Source organism: Bufo bufo, chromosome 6 (assembly GCF_905171765.1).
Source record: "Bufo bufo chromosome 6, aBufBuf1.1, whole genome shotgun sequence".
NCBI classification, from domain to species: Eukaryota; Metazoa; Chordata; class Amphibia; order Anura; family Bufonidae; genus Bufo; species Bufo bufo.
Window position 1 is genome coordinate 311,101,670 of NC_053394.1, and position 21,451 is coordinate 311,123,120.

The 21,451-nt window shown below is 43.6% G+C and overlaps 1 protein-coding gene across 2 annotated transcripts in view; it reads left to right on the forward strand.

Moving 5' to 3' along the window:
* The window catches only part of LOC121003290 (ubiquinol-cytochrome-c reductase complex assembly factor 1), a 122,491-nt gene that overhangs the window by 22,838 nt on the left and 78,202 nt on the right, over nt 1-21,451 (forward strand). The window contains exon 3 of one of the 2 annotated variants that reach the window (XM_040435014.1): nt 19,433-19,534. In XM_040435014.1, the coding sequence (XP_040290948.1) occupies nt 19,433-19,534 (102 nt within the window). Of the gene's footprint in view, nt 1-19,430; nt 19,535-21,451 lie in introns of both variants that reach the window. The other variant, XM_040435015.1, reaches the window with a different exon arrangement.

A 21,451-nucleotide genomic window follows, 5' to 3' on the forward strand; every position in this document is an offset into this window, starting at 1 on the left:
TGAACCCCTGGAACCCTTGAGGCCCGTCAGTCCGGTACAGGTCCTAAGGAGTAGGGAAGGAAAAATTTCTACTTCTGTTGGTGAGAGTAATTTTTTCCTTACTAATGGGGGTTGTTGTTCTTATTCTTTGTAGATCTCAAAGCCGCCCAAAAAAATCTATTAGCAAGACCAAGCACAAGGAGTGTGCAGCATGTAAAACGGCCCTAGCAGCTTCATACCTTAAACCATTATGTCCAACATGTATTGATAAGCTAGTGGTGGAAGAGTCCCAGAGTTTAACCAGGTCCATGAAGTCGCTAATTAGGTCAGAAGTCAAAGCCTCTCTTAAAGCGTTCAGTAAGAGTCGTCCAAGATCACCGGAGTATGACAGTTCAGATAATGACTCCTCCGGCAATGAAGATAGAGAATCAGGGCAATTATTTTCCAGTAACTCTGATTCTTCAGAAGGGGAATATTCTGGGATATCCTTTTTTTTTACTAAGGATACGCAGCCATTACTTAAGGCAGTAAGATCTATCATGCAACTGGAGGATATTAAACAATCTAAGTCAGTTGCGGACCAAGCCTTTGAAGCCCTAGGCCCTAAGAAGCACCGAGTATTCATGACAATTTACAGGCCTTAATTAGGAAAGAATGGAAGAACCCTGACAGGAAATTCTTCATCCCCAATTCTGTTAAGAGGAAATACCCATATGACGAATCGGTGTCCACAGTGTGGGATAAGGCTTCGACAGTGGATTCCCCGGTCGCCAAAATAGCTAAAAAAGCGTCTCTTCCTTTTGACGACCTAGGTTGCCTGGATGATCCGTTAGATAAGAAAGCTGATATCTATTTAAAACGGGCTTGGGAGACGGCAGCCACATGCCTTAGACCGGCTATCGCAGCCACTTGGGTATCTAGGTCTCTCCGTCTTTGGTTAGACCAACTGGAAATTCACCTTAAAGAAAAGAAATCCAGAGAAGAGATCCTAGCTTCACTACCTTCTTTTTCTAAGGCTGCTGATTTTTTTAACAGACGCATCTACAGATGTCATCTGGTTTGCTGCAAAGTCCTCTGCTATGACTAACGCAGCTAGAAGGGCAATATGGCTCAAATCTTGGAAAGGGGATCACGGCTCAAAAGCTAGACTCTGCTCCCTTCCATGTGAAGGCGATAGACTTTTTGGATCCTGTCTGGACGACATCCTAGAAAAGGTGTCAGACAAGAAAAAAGGGTTTCCCATTCCTCAAAAGAATTCCTTTTTTCGTAAACCCCAGTATGGATTTAGGAGACAAAGAGGAAGGCCATACGACAAATAAGAAAAATACAGATTTCAGAGGAAATCAGGAGGATTTCTTTTTAAGACCCAAGATAGCAGACCTAAAGAGAAGCAATGACGCCAGACTCCAGGTTGGGGGAAGACTGTCATCCTTTCTCCTGGCTTGGTTAAGGATTACTCAGAACAAGTGGGTTCTGGGGGGGATAAGGAAGGGATTCCGTTTGGAGTTCCTCTCCTATCCTCAAGATTTTTTCGTTCAGACCCCTCTCCCCAGGGATTTGCAAAAGTCCAAGACCCTAGAAGCAGAAGTCCAACTACTGATAAACAAAGGAGTAGTATGCCAAGTACCGAAGGGGGAGGAAGGCAGGGGGTTTTACTCCCCTCTATTTTTAGTCAAAAAACCCAATGGTTCCTTCCGCATGATATTGAACTTAAAAAAAAAACTAAACAAGTTTCTAAAATACAAAAGATGTTGTATGAAAACGTTAAAAACGACTGTGGATCTGTTATTCAAGGACTGCTGGATGGCCAGCATGGACCTAGAAGATGCGTACTATCATATACCAATTCATGCATCCTCCCCAAAAATTTTAAGAACTGCAGTCCATGTTCAAGGTCAGCTAGTGCATCTACAGTACAAGGCGCTCCCCTTCGGTGTCTCTCAGGCTCCGAGAATTTTCACAAAGGTGGTGGCAGAGATGGTGGCCTTTCTCAGATTGTCCAAAATCGTTTTAACACCATACCTGGATGACTTCCTATTCATCTCTCACGCAAAAGAGGCATTACAGAGAGATCTGACCCTGGTGTGCTCACTATTAAACGACCTTGGGTGGAAGATAAATCGGGAAAAATCTTATTTAACTCCATCTCAAGTTGGCACTTTTCTAGGAATGGCTCTGGATTCCAAATCCCAGAAAACAATCCTTCCACAAACAAAGGTGTCATCGACCATAGAACATGTCTGGGCTCTGTTTCGTTCCTTCCACTGTTCTTTCAGGCAAGCAATGATGGTTTTGGGGCACTTGACGGCTACAATTCCGGCGGTGCCCTTCGCCCCCTAAATCCATACAAGACTACTACAGGCAGACATCCTACAGGCCTGGGATGGACTCCCGCAAACACTGGAGAAAAAGTTCCATCTTTTCTTCCAGAGCAATGTCATCCCTTCTGTGGTGGACATCCCAAAGAAATCTTTCAGAAGGAAGACCCTGGTCCTTTCCAAACCCAATTCTGATAACAACGGATGCCAGTCCCTGGGGATGGGGCGCACATTAAGAAGGAAGATGCTGGCAGGGAAGGTGGAATTTATAAACAAGGAATTCCACTTCAAAGAACTCAAAGCAGTGGAAAGGGCCCTAAAAGTAGCGATTCCAGAGATCTTGCACAGGAAGGTGGTCTTTTATTCAGACAACTCAACAACAGTGGCTTATATAAACCACCAGGGGGGGACGCGAGTGGCGTCCCCTTCTCTCCCTCTGCCACGAAATTTTTCAATTAGCAGAAAGGAGGAATCTTTTTCTATCTGCGATCCATCTAAAAGGGAAAGAGAATGTCCTGGCACATTACCTAAGCCGAAACAAGCTCAGTCAAGGGGAATGGAGTCTGAACGCAGAAACTTTTTCTCAGATTGTAATAAGATTTGGACTCCCTACAATAGATCTGTTTGCGTCCCGGAAAAACAAGGTGGAAAGATTCTTCTCCCTCAACTATTCAGAAAATCCTACAGCAATAGATGGTCTGGCACAGGACTGGAATCAGGAGTTCGGGTACGCCTTCCCTCCATTTGCCCTGATTCCTCAAGTCCTGAAGAAAGTACAGAGGGAAGGAGCCTCCATTATAATAATGGCTCCAAGATGGCCGAAGAGGAGCTGGTATTCAACCCTGATAAGCCTGACAATGTGTCCTCCTTGGATCATTCCTCCAAGGGAGAATCTTCTCTCCCAGAGTCCTGTCCTCCACCCCAATCCAGAGATTCTCCAGCTGGCAGCTTGGAAATTGACAGGGAAATATTGTTAGGGAGAGGCCTTTCCGATAGAGTAGTCTCAACCTTGTTGGATAGCAGGAAGGTAACAACAGCTAGGAAGTATAACAGGGTCTGGAAAATCTTTTCCTCCTTTTTAGGATCCAGTCCAGATCCTTTCATTCCTCCCGAAAGCCCAAAGGTCCTTGACTTCCTGCAGGCAGGTTTAGATAAGGGACTCAAGGCATCTACCTTAAGAGTTCAAGTAGCAGCATTGAGCTATTTTTTTTTTTTTTTTTTACTACAAACTAGCGGTCCATCCTTGGATCAAGCGCTTCTTGTCGGCAGCTGCCAGACTCCTTCCTTCCCTAAGACCCCTATCCCCTCCATGGGACCTAAATAGGGTATTGACAGCTGTTTCCCAAGAACCTTTTGAGCCTCTCTCTGATCTCCCGATTTACATTCTCTCCATAAAAACAGCCTTTCTTCTAGCTATCACCTCTGCGAGAAGGGTCTCAGAGATACAAGCCTTTTCAGCCTTTCCTCCCTATACTACGATTCAAGAGAACCAAGTAATTATTAGACCCTTGCCATCTTTCCTGCCTAAGGTAGTTTCCACAGAAATCAGGATATTGTATTACCTTCTTTTTTTCAGAATCCTTCCAACAGCTCAGAACAAAAGTTCAGCTGTCTAGATGTTAGAAGGTGCCTGATAGCATATCTAGAGGCAACTTCTTCTTGGAGGCTGGATAAGAATCTTCTGATCCAGTTTTTGGGGAAAAACAAGGGACGCAAAGTATCCTCTGCTGTCATTTCTAGATGGATTAAAAAGGCCATAGTAAAAGCTTATGTTTCCTTGGGGCTTTCCCCTCCGCCAGGCTTTGGGGCCCACTCTACTAGAGCAGTCTCGACCTCCTGGGCAGAAAGGGCGGATGCCTCCTTGGCGCAGATTTGTAGAGCAGCCACATGGAGTTCCCCGTATACATTCCTTAAACACTATAGACTACAGCTTCACTCTGATGCATCCTTCGGTAAAAGGGTTCTTCAGGCTGTGATCCCTCTGTAAAATTCCAATTTATAGTCTATCTCGCATGGGGTGCCGTCATGGGTGAAGGGAAAACAATATTGCTTACCGGTAAAAGTTTTTTCTCGATACCCATGACGGCACCCCCTTAAATTCCCTTCCCAAAAAAATAAAAATAAAAATGTTTGTAGATCTAGAGAATTATTTTCTTTGTGTATATATTTATATACCTATATGATGTAATATGGGTGTATGTACCTTGAATGTTAGGAATTCCTACCACAGCTCTATACAGAGTACAATTTATTTCTTCCACTGGGGCTTGGTGGGGGTGTGAACCTTTTATCTTCTCAGGTTTCCTGTCCAGGTGGGAGGTCCTGAGTCGCATGGGGTGCCGTCATAGGTATCGAGAAAAACGATTACCGGTAAGCAATATTGTTTTCTCAGTAATAAAGCTGAGTAAATCCTGACAGGACTCCTAGGAGAGACCATGAGAGTCCTGATAACTTCACCAACATAAGATGATTGACATCTTTCCCTGTATCAGTGTGCACACAGAAGGCTGTCAATTCTCCTGTGTGGTCAGGATAATCAGGACGCTCACTTTATATATCACCAAGCTCAGCTCTCATGATATCATACCCTGCTTTCAGAAAAGGCACCATAAATCACCTCACAGGTTTGCTTTTAGATGTTCTTACAATTACAGAATTGCTATTTTTGTCACATCTCCTACCAGACTAGTTGGCCCCATTGATTCTGTTAAAGGGGTATTCCAGTTTTTTTTTAAAAAAAAATATTTTTATTATTATTATAATATAATAGGCAATTATGCAATTTTCAAATATACATGCATTTAAAATTTTGCTTACATACCTTATATCAGGTTGTTGACCCCTATCTGCACAGTAAAATGGTATAGCCCATGTATCAGTCAGTCCTGTGCAATGCATCCACGGGCTAACTGAAACATGGCATCAGTCATGTGACACCCCACTGGCATTCAGTAAGCAATAGTGTTACATGACATACATATACTGGGCCAGCACACAGGACACATCCATGGGATAACTACATAGGACTAATGGAAATCATTTTGGCTATTACAACAACTACTTCACTGTATGCGTGTATTTATATTGCTGCCTGTTTCTAGGTGATGTTGTCATGTTAATAAAGTTAACTGTAAAAACATTTCAAACACAACACATACAAGGAGAATAGTGTTAGATGTGCTTCTACACAAACAGTGCAGACATGATGAGATACTGCTGCAGACTCTAAAACTGTATGTACGGTATATGTTCTGTATTACACTAAACTAATAGCCACCTGTTAGATATCTGGACAGCTAACTGGATGCCAAAGGTCACATGACAGGCTTGAGGGTCACATGACTTGCGTTATCTTTAGTTCTATTCAGACCTCCTATGGATGCATTTTACAGGACTAAAACATGTGGATATAAAAAAAAAAAGGTCTGCAAGCAACATTTTGAATACATGTACAGTACAGACCAAAAGTTTGGACACACCTTCTCATTCAAAGAGTTTTCTTTATTTTCATGACTATGAAGGCATCAAAACTATGAATTAACACATGTGGAATTATATACATAACAAACAAGTGTGAAACAACTGAAAATATGTCATATTCTAGGTTCTTCAAAGTAGCCACCTTTTGCTTTGATTACTGCTTTGCACACTCTTGGCATTCTCTTGATGAGCTTCAAGAGGTAGTCCCCTGAAATGGTTTTCACTTCACAGGTGTGCCCTGTCAGGTTTAATAAGTGGGATTTCTTGCCTTATAAATAGGGTTGGGACCATCAGTTGCGTTGAGGAGAAGTCAGGTGGATACACAGCTGATAGTCCTACTGAATAGACTGTTAGAATTTGTATTATGGCAAGAAAAAAGCAGCTAAGTAAAGAAAAACGAGTGGCCATCATTACTTTAAGAAATGAAGGTCAGTCAGTCAGCCGAAAAATTGGGAAAACTTTGAAAGTAAGGGCTATTTGACCATGAAGGAGAGTGATGGGGTGCTGCGCCAGATGACCTGGCCTCCACAGTCACCGGACCTGAACCCAATCGAGATGGTTTGGGTGAGCTGAGTGAAGGCAAAAGGGCCAACAAGTGCTAAGCATCTCTGGGAACTCCTTCAAGACTGTTGGAAGACCATTTCAGGGGACTACATCTTGAAGCTCATCAAGAGAATGCCAAGAGTGTGCCAAGCAGTAATCAAAGCAAAAGGTGGCTACTTTGAAGAACCTAGAATATGACATATTTTCAGTTGTTTCACACTTGTTTGTTATGTATATAATTCCACATGTGTTAATTCATAGTTTTGATGCCTTCATAGTCATGAAAATAAAGAAAACTCTTTGAATGAGAAGGTGTGTCCAAACTTTTGGTCTGTACTGTATATTAGAAAATTGTTCAACATCCTGTACTCTAAAATGAATGCAATCATTAAATTGAGTACCTTTTTAAGAGACTGCAAGCTGTTGTTGAAAGGGGTTATCCCCGAATAACAACTTATCACCTATCCACAGCATAGATGATAAATGTCTCATCGGTAGAGGTCCAACCACTGAGATCCTCACCAGTCACAAAAACAGGGGACCTATGTCCCACATTCAAATGGATCAGCGATCAAGCATGTGCAGTGGCGATCCGTTCCATCTCTACGGGACTGACTGAGATCGCCGAGCTCTATATTCAGAGGTCAGAACCCACTAATCAGACATTTGTCACCTATCTCATCGATAAGTGATAAGTAGGGATGAGCGAACTTCTCTTTTCAAGTTCCGCGTACAAGGTTTGGGTTATGGTAGCGGAATCCATAACGGAATTCTTAGATAACCTGAACCTTGTACGCCGAACTTAAAAATAGAAGTTCGCTCAACCCTAGTAATAAGTCGTTATTCAAGGTCAACCCCTTTTAAACGGGTTCTTCTGGCTTTCATTATTGATGACCTATCCTCAGGATAGGTCATCAATATCAGATTGGTGGGGTCTGACACCCCCGCCGATCAGCTATATGAAGAGACGGCGCCCGCAGTGTGCGCGGGCCGTCTCCCTTCTCTCTTCCTGCCCACTGCTGCTTTGCCATAGACTTGGCAGCAGCAGAAAGGGGGATAGGAGACGGCATGTGTATACAGCTGATCCAACACCCGCGCGGATCTGATATTGATGACCTATCTTGAGGATAGGTCATCAATATTAAATGCCCAGAGAACCCCTTTAAGGCAGTTGGCAGTCTGTCAATGGACCACAGGATGCCATAAAACAGCCCATGTCTGCTGAATTTTTTAATCCTGCTACTTTGCAGGTTCCTATTAACCTGTAATCATGCATGGTACATTCCCACTCCCGATCTTGTGTCTCAGCATGCTGCTTCCCACATTTAGCCTGTCGTTCATCCAGCATCTCCATTAGCCCGATATGCCATCTCTTTTATTTAAAGAGACCCCGATACACGCAGACCTGTACAAAATGGCTGGAGATTCCCAGCTGTGTTTATTGTATTCCACTCGCTGATATCCTGGTGGAAGTATGGCGGTGGCATCATGCCTCAATGATCCCCAGATGTTTTTCAAATGACACTTAATCAGCCAAAGGTACATAAATAGTGGGGAAAATGTTTCATAAATCACTGTAAAAGTCAGCTGCAACATTTTAGCATTGAAGTTATTTTAGAGGAAATTCCAGTCCCCGTTGTTTATAAAATTATCCTATGTTAGTAATGTAAATTATCTCCAAAAGTGCAGGCGCGTAATGCAAGCGAGCCATCGAAGCGTGAAAATTCCAAGAGTGCACAATACACGCAGCGCGGTGCGGTCACTGCTTGCCAACGTTATGCCACTTGAAGGCAGCGCAGACAGTAACCTAGTGGACGATGACTTATATATCATGGGTTGCTGTGCTGCGAGCTTCCCGGGTACCCACAGAGAGTGTTTTCATATTGAAAGGCTTGTTGGCAGCTGTCCGGGCACGGCATGCAACTGTGGAACAGTCTACCATTGTGGCAGCTATTCATTTTTTACAGACGCTTTCTTCCACATTTAAACCACAGACCGTAAAGAGACCTGGCAGCGGGGATACTGGCTGAATGTCTGCTATATAAATGTTCAGTCTGTAGTTCACAAAGAAGATCCCGATTCTCTCCTCCTGATTCTTGATGTCTGTTTTTCTTGCCAATTACTCACATAGATGGATGGGACAATGGCCCTTTATCGGCTAGGAATTCCTCAGCGGATTGTGTTAGTTTAGAGGAAGATGAAAGCCAAATTGTTGCATCTACAAGTTCTAATCCATTCATTATTTCATGGCTTATGTGCAACAATTAAATCCGTGTTGCGATTTATTTCATTATTATTATTATTATTATTATTTTGGATTTTTGAAAAAGTGGGCACAAGACCGTAAAGACAAACCCCTCTCCCCAAGGAAAAGGATTGGAGACTGGAAGAGTAATGGAGCGGAGTTTATAGTAGTAGTACTCATGTCAGGGTGGTCGTTGAGTAACCGCTGCCATCTTGGCAGCCATTTTTAAAGGGGTTGTCTGAATTAATAGGAAAATGAGCCAAAGGCGTTAAATGTGTTAAAAAAAAAAAAAGACTGGTGCAAAGGAAAACTGGCTAAGTTGCCTATAGTAACCAATCAGATTGATACTTAAATTTTCCAAAGGAGCTATGAAAAATGGTTGGAACGGTGGAATCTGATTGGTTTCTAAGGGCAACTTAGGCCTCTTTCACACTTGCGTTGTCCGGATCCGGCGTGTACTCCACTTGCCGGAATTACACGCCGGATCCGGAAAAACGCAAGTGTACTGAAAGCATTTGAAGACGGAACCGTCTTCCAAATGCGTTCAGTGTTACTATGGCACCCAGGACGCTATTAAAGTCCTGGTTGCCATAGTAGGAGCGGGGAGCGGGGGAGCAGTATACTTACAGTCCGTGCGGCTCCCGGGGCGCTCCAGAGTGACGTCAGAGCGCCCCATGCGCATGGATGACGTGATCCATGTGATCACATGATCCATGCGCTTGGGGCGCCCTGACGTCACTCTGGAGCGCCCGGGGAGCCGCACGGACGGTAAGTATACTGCTCCCCCGCTCCCCGCTACACTTTACCATGGCTGCCAGGACTTTAGCGTCCCGGCAGCCATGGTAACCACTCTGAAAAAGCTAAATGTCGGCTCCGGCAATGCGCCGAAACGACGTTTAGCTTAAGGCCGGATCCGGATCAATGCCTTTCAATGGGCATTAATTCCGGATCCGGCCTTGCGGCAAGTGTTCCGGATTTTTGGCCGGAGCAAAAAGCGCAGCATGCTGCGGTATTTTCTCCGGCCAAAAAACGTTCCGTTCCGGAACTGAAGACATCCTGATGCATCCTGAACGGATTTCTCTCCATTCAGAATGCATGGGGATAATCCTGATCAGGATTCTTCCGGCATAGAGCCCCGACGACGGAACTCTATGCCGGAAGACAAGAACGCAGGTGTGAAAGAGCCCTAAGCCTGTTTTCCTTTGCACCTGTTGGATAATTCCCCCCACCCCAATCCTCAGTGGTTCATTCCCCCTTCGCTTAAAGGGAACCTGTCACCTGGATTTGGGGTATAGAGCTGAGGACATGGGTTGCTGGATGGCCGCTAGCACATCTGCAATACCCAGTCCCCATAGCTCTGTGTGCTTTTTATTGTGTAAAAAACCGATTTGATACATATGCAAATTAACCTGAGATGAGTCAGAGCTTAAAAATATGACTCTTCTCTGGTCACACAAGTAAGATATGACTCTTTTATGTTAATTTGCATAAAAGGCGGGAAGTACAAAAATGCATAATACTTATTGAATTCGTCTGCAAATGAAATTAGAAGTGTAATTTATATGTTTATAGTAACACAATGAACATTTAGAAACGCTCAGTGAGGGTAGCCTAGTAGAGGCTGGTCTTCCCCGGTGGGCTTTGTATACATGTCTGCAGTAGTGGCCTACCGATATACCGCACTTGACTGCTACAGCCAATCAGTATCCTCAAGTCTTGCCCCGTATACCGATAGGACCATTCATTGGCTGCAGCAGTCATGTGGGATACACAGGCAAATCACCACTACAGTCATTTAAATAAAGGCCGGAGAGAAGGACCAGAACGGAGGGAGATTGAACCAGTGAGTATAGAATGATTCGTTATTTTAACACATTCCTTACACACGGACCGTTCCTCAATTATTTCAGACAACCCTTTTGAAGGGGATGTATTATCAGAAAATGACCATGTTTAAATCAAGTTTTTATGTTAAACATAATTGTAAAGAATTTTTGATAAAATTTTCCATACCTCTCTCTGTATTTAAAAATAAAAGTACAGTTTTTGCACTGGCCATTATTCCTAATAATAGGCACCACATCTCACAGATCACTGTGCTGCAGGTATCCGCTTATAATGACAGACATCGCCTATCTATATATAGATAATAGGGATGAGCGAAGCAAGCTTCGGATCCTAGATCTGAAGTCACTTCGCTCAAAACTTCGGTTTAATGCTGTACAGAGATCAGTCTACGTCCTCCGACTAGGCAAAGTCAGTTATTCTCGTGAATAACTTGGGTATTTGATTTTTAAACTGGAAAACCATTTTAAAACTTGGATCCAATCTCGGCTTTGGATCTGATTCGGATCAAAATTTTAAAATAGTTTTTCGAGACTTTGGGAATAACTGACTTCTCCTCGTCGGAGGCCCTACATTTTACTGCTGTACGGAGACTGATCTCCGTACAGCATTAAACCGAAGTTTTGAGCAAAGCGACTTCAGATCTAGGATCCGAAGCTCCCTTCTTTCATGACTAATAGATAACACAGGATCCACCATTCACAGTAGGTGATCTAACAGCTTATATACTCCCCCCTCCCTCGCTGCACGGTGACCTCTGAAAAGGTCACGGAGCATGCCTAGAAAACTCTCCTACAGAAGTCAATGAGTCCCCTCCAGTCTGTTATATCTATATCCCATGGTGGCTGCTGTAAAGCATTTTTTTTAAATGCTGTAAACTACAGCTCAGCCAAGATGGCCACCCCCTTAATCATATTTAGGAACTACAATAAAAAAAAATCTGTAATCAGAAAATAAAAACAGATTAGAAAAAAAGGTTGTGTTTCACTATCTGGCTTTAAGTGGCAGAAAATATCAAAGTTGGCACATTTCCTTTGAGTACTCGGACCCTGATATTTTATTGAGTGAATTCATAGGATTTACTTCAGTGGGAGCACTTGCAGCTCTTAGTGATTTGCATTGATTTTGGTAGTGAGGGGGCATTGCATATGTAGGAGTTGTTCCCTTTGCCAAGACCATATCCTGATAACGGTTATAAATGATAGAAGAGAGCCCGCATTGCTACTGGAAATTTCATATTTACACCTTGTGTCCTTGGCTGATGGAAGTTTTGCAAAAACATACGACTTAAAAAATGGTTGTTTTTTTTTTAAGCTCAGTAAAATGGAATTCAATGGCTCGCCTTTAGTAGACAAAAATGAATCCTGCTAGACTGTATGCATGTCAAATAAAAGGCAAAGCTTTAAGAAAGTAAATTATGCTAAAGAGCCTGTGCCAAGTAAGACTTGGCAACTGTCTTTTGGGTAAAGGAAGTGAAACGATAAACAGAAATGCAGAAATTGATTTATCCTGTATCACTGAGTCAATAAACACCTCTGACTTGATATTCGACCAGCTGCCTGTAGCACTAACATAATCTGCTTCTGTTAGAATATTCCTTATTCTCTTGCTTCCTGCCGGGCACATAGCAAATAAACATTAAAAAAAAGCCATACACCGTACACCCTTCCCAATACCAAGTAATGTCTCCGACTCATCTACTTGTATTATGTCTTTTAATAGTTATTTTATTTTTGCATTGCCCTTTGTCACCAAGCTGTCTATAGAGCCCACGTGGCAGAGATATTGGCACTAGTATTACACTCCCACTTCCCTTTCTACTGCGGTTTTGCCGTGGTGCCACAGTTGCTCGCCCATTATATCCATTCGTGAACTGTGAAGTTCAGGGTAAAAGAATATAGAAGAGAATTAATTCAGTTGGTACGATAACAGGGAGCCATGGTTTGCATCCCCCATCCTGCTGGACAAAAACACATTCTGATCAGAGTGCCGCAAAGTGCTGGATTAAAGGTCCCGCTCCCGCACTAGCAGGAGCAGGTAGGTTCCCTCCCAGTCATTGACACCTGGGTTGACAGCTTATAACCGCTTCTGCCTTCTCAGAGGCGATGCATGGCGCTATGCTGCTTCCTCTATTGGATCCAATGATCACGTGATCGCCAGGTGTCTCGGGGCAGAGCAGAGCTGCAGGGTCTTAGCAGACACAGATCAGCTCTGTCTTGTGCAAAGTACCCACAGAGGACTGTTTTCACCTGTAACCTGGGCCCTTTTGGGTGCCCCAGTTACAGTGGAAATAGTGCAAAATACTAAAAAAGTGTCAGTGTCCCCCAGAGGTCTTTCTATGACTTCCTGGGGGACATATTATGTGGCAAAAATATATTTAAAAAAAATTTGAATTTTTTTTAAAAACTAACAGAATAAAAAATATAATAAAATATAAATAAAATAAAAATGGTAAATCTAATTTTCCTGAAATTCAGATCAAATTCAGATGACTTTGATTCGCTCAACACTAATTATCATCAGCACATCTCTCTGTGTAATATGCTGCTAATAATCAATAGAACTGAATGAGGGAGAAACGACTGCGGCAGCGATCATTCCTCCCCATTCACTTTGCATCAGCCTGTGTAATAGGCTAATGCAAATGAGCAATCATCTTCTTTTTTTTTTTTTTTTTTTTGGCCCCTTGAAATATAGGGATGTGACAGTGTGGCCCCTAGACCAAAAAAGGCTGTACAACCCTGCAATAGAATATGACTATGATTTGCAAGTGGTAAGACCAGAGCTCTATTAGCAAATTTAGGTACATATGTGGGGTTTCCTTGACCATCCCATGACCTCAGAGAGGGTTTAGGTAAGAAAACTTAAAGGGAACCTGTCACCTGGATTTTGGGTATAGAGCTGAAGACATGGATTGCTAGATGGCCACTAGCACATCCGCATTATCCAGTTCCCATAGCTCTGTGTGCTTTTATTGTGTAAAAAAACCCGATTTGATACATATGCAAATTAACCTGAGATGAGTCTTGTCCCTGATACCCAGTCCCTGATGTATCAAATCGTTTTTTTTTACACAATAAAAGCACACAGAGCTATAGGGACTGGGTATTGCGGATGTGCTAGCGGCCATCTAGCAACCCATGTCCTCAGCTCCATACACAAAATCCCGGTGACAGGTTCCCTTTAAAATAGCTCAGAATATAAAACAGGGTTTATTATTTATACTTTATATTGTGTCTTGTATGTGACTTGGTTTGCCTGTTTCTGACAATTCAGTGGAAACCAAACCTGAGATCAATGATTTATTTTCTGCATTCCCGGTTTCTTCTGCTAATACAGCCAAGCTAATGTATATGTGTCCTGTATACCACATTCGATAATTAAAGTAATAAATGTGCTGACATGTCTGTGTCCTGATGTGTCTGTGTCCTATATTTTATCTTCATGCAGTAAGGAATATATGAGCTGACGCTTCTGTGACCTGTATACTATGCACATGCACTAAGGAATACACTACTCGCAAAAACTTAGGGATATTTGGCTTGTGGGTGACATTTCAGGATGAACCTAAAAAGCACTCTAACCTTAACGGGTGAACTTAATGTGACCTTCTCTAAACTTTTGAATGCACATGTCCAACTGTTCAATGTTTCAGTACTTTTTGCACAACTTGCTGTTCTCTAACAAGGAGCTTAACGGCAAAATTCACAACAGGTGTTTGATCCATGAATCGCCCAATAAATTTCCTGGTTCAATTAGAATTGGTATTTAAACAATCCTCCTCGTCATGCTGTTCACATTTTGACATCATGATACCAAGACGATACCTAACAATTGATCAGCAGTACCTCGCCATTTTGAGGCTTCAAGCAGGATGTTCTCAGACAGAAGTGGCCATTGAGCTTAGAGTGTCATCAGTAGGTTGCAACAGAGAGACTGGAAGAGTCATGGAAAGGTATAAAAGTGGACTTCCTTTGGCCACATCCCACACTGATGTTTAAAATCAGTTTTTATTGAAAGGTACATCACTTTGTTACCCTTATCCCCATGTGCGTAGTATTTATAACGGAGGTATTGTAACGTCTTTGCAGACTTAATATTCAGTAAATCTTTCACCTGACACCTGAGGGATACGACATTTTTAAGATGGAGGGATGAGTCAGATACTTTATGGGTAGTTTCTAATTGAGTGATTTGACTTAGCAATGATTGCAGGTCTTTCTCCCTCTGTTTCTCGAGACAACTCCCTAGCGCAACCAATTCACCCCTAATATATGCCTTATGAGTCTCCCACTGAATTGGTTGGGAGACATTGGGGACAGCATTCGTTTGAAAATCAAACGATTGCGTGCGAGAGGGGGTGTTCAAAATTGTAGTGTTGAGTTTCCATGTCCATTCTTTAGGGGGTAGTCCCTAAAGCCAGAGTTTCAGCGAAATATGAGCATGTTCAGAAATCGATATCTGAGCTATGTCGGCCGAGACAATGTTAGGAAGAGAGCGAGCTGGAACAAATATATAGTCAAGGCGATGATAAGTGCCATGCATGTTGGAATAAAAAGTGTAGTCCCTATCATCTATATGAACTGTACGCCAAGCATCTATTAAAGCCATGTCAGAGAGTAGTATTTTTAATTTAGTCAAGGGTGACCGAGATGTGGATTGAGAACTGGAGGTCGAGTCCAAATATGGGTCTAGAACCAAGTTGAGGTCTCCACCCAGGAACAGTGTGCCTACTGTATGAGATCTAATAAAATTCTGTGTTTTGAGTAACCACGATACCTGACGGGTGTTAGGAGTGTAGATATTAGTTATTGTTATAGCTTGGCCTCCGAGAGTACCTACTAATATTAGGTATCGACCCTCCGGGTCTGCATAAAGAGATGACATTTGGAAGGTTATAGAACAGTGGAATGCAATAGAAACACCTCTTGAAGCTGAGGAATGCATACTTTGGAACCATTGGGAGTAATATTTGGTTGGAAGTGTGTCTCCTGGAGCAGCAGAATATCTGCGTGTTCACCGCGGAGAAGTCTGAACATTCGGTGCCTCTTCTGTGGTGTATTTAAACCATTGATGTTAAAATACACAATATTTTGGGTAGCCATATCAATGGAAAAGGGGGATGCCAGCATTGTAGTTTTCTTACTGGGCATCCGAAGCATTTAACAATAGTATACCAAAAGATAAAACATTTCAACAGGCAGAAGCCAATTATAAATGATACGTGCAAGAACACGTGTAAGTGTGATAGTGTGAGTAATAGGGTCGCCAAAAGGCCGCCTGGGGCACCAAGGGCGTCCCCATGTGGCCCACAGGATGCCTCTGATGGTCCGGGAGGTGGGTGCCACATAAGGCAACTTCCCTGCACCTCCACCTATATATGAAAAATTAACAGTACTTATCAGGAAGAGTCCACAAGACAAGCTTTTCATTTATGCAGATTGGCAGCTTCCAGATACGGAGATGAGACGCGGTAAAACAACGACATCTACAGTTATCTTGAAACTCCGGCATATCTGCCACAGAATAAAGCATGTGGAGGAGAAAGAAGACAGACAAGAGTGATAAGAGAGATAGGTAATTATCTGTTCCTCAAGCTGGTATAGTCGCGACAGCCGCTAGTTGTCTTCTTTGTTTCTTGGTCCTCCTTACTACTGACCAGTTCTGGGGCTGAGGTAAGTTCAGAAGGTCAGCTGGATGGGGTAAAGGAAGCCAAGATAGTATGTCCATACGAGGGATCTCCAGCTTTTCCCAAGCCTTCTTTAGGTTTTCTGGTGAGCGTATGGTGAGTTGGCGTCCTCCCTTCTTTATGACTAGTCCAAACGGGTAAAGCCAGCGTATGGGGATGCGTTGTGCTCTCAGCGCCTCAGTAAGGGGATTCAGAACCCGTCTTAGGGGATTCAGAACCTGTCTTTTTGCCAGAGTGCTGGCAGCTAAGTCCTGGAATATAAGTATGTGTGCCCCTTCATACAAGATTTCTTTGATATCTTGGGCCGCTCTCAAAATCGCCACTGTGTCTAAATAACTGAGTAGCCCACATATAATGTCTCTGGGAGGACCATTTGGTGGCAGTTTGGGCCTAAGAGCTCACTCTATTACCACTTTTTGGGCTCTATCCTTCCCCAGGATCTGGGTGAAAATAGAGCTGACTGCTTGCAAAACAGCTTCCACTTCCACAGTCTCCGGTAGGCCTTGTAGCCTCACATTTTTCCTCCTGCTTCGATTCTCCTGATCTTCGATCTGCAGGAGGGCTAGATTAATATGGTCTCGGTAGGAGGAGGTAAGAGACCTCAAAGCTGTACATTGTTGTGAGACCTCTATCTGTGAGTCTTCAAGCGTCAACACCCTGTGGCCCAAACTCTTTCTATCGGCCTTAAAGTCCGCTAAATCCCAAATTACTGGGGGATTGCTTTTTTAAGGGCTTTAGTTAGAAAGGACTTAGAGATGTGAGTGGATACTGACTCCCCCGTCATGTCGGATATTGCCCCTGAGCTTTCTCCGTCTGAGTCATCCTTCATGATCTGTGGCGGTGCATTCTTTGGCGCCATCTTGGGTTTCCCTCCCATGGTGTCCTGCTTCTTTTGCAGGAATCTATCCATTTCGGATTGCTGCTTCTCCACTTTGGAGGTAGGGAGAGTGTTCCCCTGCTTGTCTCTTCCAATCTTGACCATATCTAGCGTGCTGGGGTCTCAGAAAGGCTATGGTGGAAGCGAGGTAGTCTGGAGCGCTGCAGTTATGCGGCCATCATGCAGCGCGGCAAGCTCCGCCCCCCCATCCCACACTGATGACCGCTTCATTGTGAACAATGCCCTGCGGAACAGTATGATGAATGCCACAACTCCAGGCACATTTAAGGGAGGTGAGAGGCACCCAAGTGTCACGTCAGGCCATTCGAACCATTTACATCTGCGTGGTCTGTGTGCTAGATAACCTGCAAGGGTACCTGACCACAGGCATCATTGTCTTACATGGGCCAGGGAGCATCTACGCCGGACGAGGGACCAGTGTGCCTCAGTGCTGTTCACCGATGAAAGTAGATTTAGAAATGATGGCCGCCAACGATGTTGGACACGTGAAGGAGAGCGCTATGCATCAGCCACTGTTGTCACCAGATGAACCTTTTGGTAGTGGAGTTACAGTGTGGGCAGGTGTGTCTACTCAATGCAGAACTGCCCTACACTTTGTGAATGGTACAGTGACAAGCCCATACTACTTGAATAACATAATTAATCCAGTCATTGTGCCTCTGCATGAACAGCACAGGCCTAATTTCATCTTCATGGACGACAATGCGCCAGCTCATTTACGTCGCATTATTAGGGAATGGCTGCTGGAGACTGGGGTTCCTCAAATGGAGTGGGCTGCACTTTCTCCAGACCTGGATCCCATTGAAAACCTATGGGATCAGCTGAGTTGCCGTGTAGAGGCTCGTAACTCTGTACCCCAGAACCTCAATGACCTGAAGGCCGCCCTTTAAGAACAGTGGGAGGCCATACCTCAGTAGACAATAAGTGGACTTGTGAACAGCATGAGATGTCGTCGTCAAGCTGTAATTGATGCTCAAGGCCACATGACAAGTTTTTAAGACATCAACATTTGTTATGGGGGTATACCCACCACTGTTGTTGGATTTTATATAATATCACTATAGCATGAACTTTTTACATTTTCCATGAATTTCACCTGAAAGCCAAATATCCCTAACTTTTTGTGAGTAGTGTATATGAGCTGACGCTTATATATGTCCTTTATACTATAAGGCGGGGATGAACTGACGCATCTGTGTCCTATTATGTACATACAGTAAGGGTCCATTCACACGTCCGTTTGGTGTTCCGCATCCGTTCCGATTAAAAACGGAACGTTATGCGGATCCATTCATTTTCAATGGAATCCGCAAATAATCGGACAGCACTCATGGTGCTCTCCGATTCCGTTCCGTGGGTTCCGTTATTCGGATCCTGGAAAAAAAAATATACCCTGTCCTACTATTTGTCCGATTTTGCGTTCCGTCATCCCATTCTAGTCAATGGATCCGTCAAAAATGCGGATGACATGCTAAAAGCATCCTCATGTCATCCAGATTTTCGGATCCGCAAAAAACAGGAACGTTGATCTGGAAAGGTAAAAATACTGACGTGTGAATGCACCCTAAAGCGGAGATGAGCTAATGTGTCTGTATCCTGTATACAAGGGGAACCTGCCTAGTATATTCCAAAAGGACAGCTGTGCAATGTATACATCTGGATAAGAATATACGTATGACACAGCGCACAAATGTCTTGTGACTTGTGTAGTGTGCCAGTAGTATTTCTAACATATTTCACTGGTGAGAGCCCTGAACTGTCACACTTAGGGCTCATGCATATGATCGTGTGTGCCCCATGACCCTAACAGCGGGTCCGCAATATGTGGACACCTGCCATGTGCACTCCGTATCATGGATGCAGACCCATTGACTTGAATGAGTTGGCAATCCTCAAGATATGGAGCCGTGCGGAGTGGAGGCACAGATCCGAAGCACTAAGAAGCGCTTCAGTGGGATTTCGGTCCATGCCAACGCACTGCAGAAAATTAGAACATGTCTCTTGCGGATCGCGGACTCATTCAAGTCAATAGGTCAGCAAACAGCGTGCACACGGACGGTGCCCGTGTATTGTAGACCGCTATTTGCGGTCCGCAGCATGGGACACGTGCTCGTGTGCATGAGCCCTTATGGTATGGGTATGTGTTGTTACATGCTGCTGCTTTAGGGATCTCCAGCAGAGCTTATTGAGGAGTAATCAGTATATGATTTCTCCTGTCAAATTTGCCCCCTGATCTGCTTCTCATCAAAACTGGGGGGTGCTGTATTCTCACTGCCTGGTCTAGAGGTCGCTTATACTTTGCAGTATTTCTATTGTAGGTGACCGGTCCACTTTAGTGTCCACATTCCATCCCTGATACAACCTGAATCATGACCAGTCAACTTCAGAACATACATGGAGAAAGTTTTTAATGATTCTTTTTTTTTTCCTTTTAGAATCTTTGTACATTTAATACACGGCTGACAGATGAACACAAAGGACTACTATACATAGCTGCTGGGAAACCAATGTGGAAGACCATGCACACCACACAAAGAGTAAGACCCAAGTTGGTATTGTCATTGTGCCCATCGATATGATAAGAACATTTATGATATTTTAATGTATAGTTATCATGTATAGTAGTGTCACGTTACACAGCTTATTCCTGATGCCCTCCAGCATGATTCCTAGTGCAGTGTCTGATTCTTACCAAGAATAGTGAAGTCTACAGAGAGAAAATGTATTCATGCTATTGAAAATCCTGAAACCGCAACGGAAACTTGATGCACCCCATTATAAGACAGGACTTTTCAGTGTCCAAATGTTCAAACTAATGAGAACTGAGCCTTATTTTATCTACAAGCACTATAGCTTTATTGTGAGTGCAAGTGGCCCACATGAGATTCCTTGTTAACCATTATTTTCAATTCCCCCTATTACTACTGCCATCCTAGATAGACATTAGGGGGGTCATTTACTATTCTGAAATCTGCGACTTCACGGCAGGTATAAAATTGTGGGCGTGGCGGGGATGGGCCCGGCAGGCCCGTCTCACTAATCATTTTCTACACCTGGTTTAGACGTAGAAAATGGTCTAAATGTAAGACAGCTAGGAAGCTGACTTACATTTAGACTGGCGCGAAGTTATGAAGAGGCCGGCACCTCTTCATAACTTTGACAGATCCACCGCCCGCTATGGGCCTTTATTAAGACCGGCGTATCTGTGCTGAAATCACTCTAATAAGTAAATGAGGGCATGCCCTAGCAATATGCAATCACTTAAAGGGAATCTTCACCCGTTTTATGGTGTCCTAACTAATTACAACATAAATTAGTGACAGATCCCCCTTGGCAAAATGCTGGGTCACTTTCTTTAATTGACCATTTTGCTAAAATCTTGAACCGCTCCAGAGTCCTGAATATTCATGAGCTCCTGATTTTCTCCAAATCCTGCTGGTAATTCAGTTGGAAAAACTGTCAGTCTGTGTCAGGGGGTGGAGAAAGCCAGAAGCTCATGAATATGGACTCTGCTTACGCTCGGAGCTGTTGGAACCTAGCAGCATAAAACTGGTGACCTGTCGCCTGGTTTGGGGCCACTAAACCACCAGAATGCTGTTTTGCAGCTGGGGTTTAGGGTCTCAAACCTTGAGTAGTAGACCCATCCCTCCCTGCCAAAGTGAATGAAATTCAGTCTTTTTGGGATAAGAGTCCTGGACTCTTCCCCTGCACCGCTGAGTGCATGCTCGCTAAGCCAATGAAGCTGAACATGGTACACCTTTCTTTAACTGCACGTGTACTCCAAGTGCAGTGAAGCAAGGTATACATGTGCCCATTGTCGCTGAGGAAGAGTGCTTTGTTTTGCAGGGGTTTGCTCTGGACAGGTTTGGCACCCTAGACCCCAACTGATAAATGCTATTCTGGTGGTTTAGTGGCTCCAAACCAGGTGACTGGTTCCCTTTCCGATTAATGTTGGCTGAGCCTGCCAATTTCAGCAGAACTGGTTGAAGGATCGGCAGTTGGAGTTCAGCATACCCAATCCTTTTGTTCTCGGTGAGATGAGCCATCGTCGGTCAGAACACGTGTGTGTATGGGGGTGATGGTCTGGAGACAGAACTGTAGGCTAAAGGAGTGTTTGGCCGACCGTTCTCTAAAATGCATGGCCCATTTGGAAAACTGAAACAACAATATAGCTGTCTTGTACTTTTTTGGTAAAAGAAGACACTTCTGATATAATGCCTATCTATGGAAGAATGACAGAAAATAATGCTGACGTTTTAGTCAAACACATAGACTCTTCTGATGACCACAAGATCATTTCTTCAGAATATTCCTCGTCGGAGGAACAGGTTCACATGTACAGATGGCCCCCAGTGATTATATACACGTTGCCTAGAAAGAACCCTTGTTGTCAGTGTATACATCTTTATATTTCACCCGGCCCTTGGATCCATGTAATAAAACACTGTGGCTTA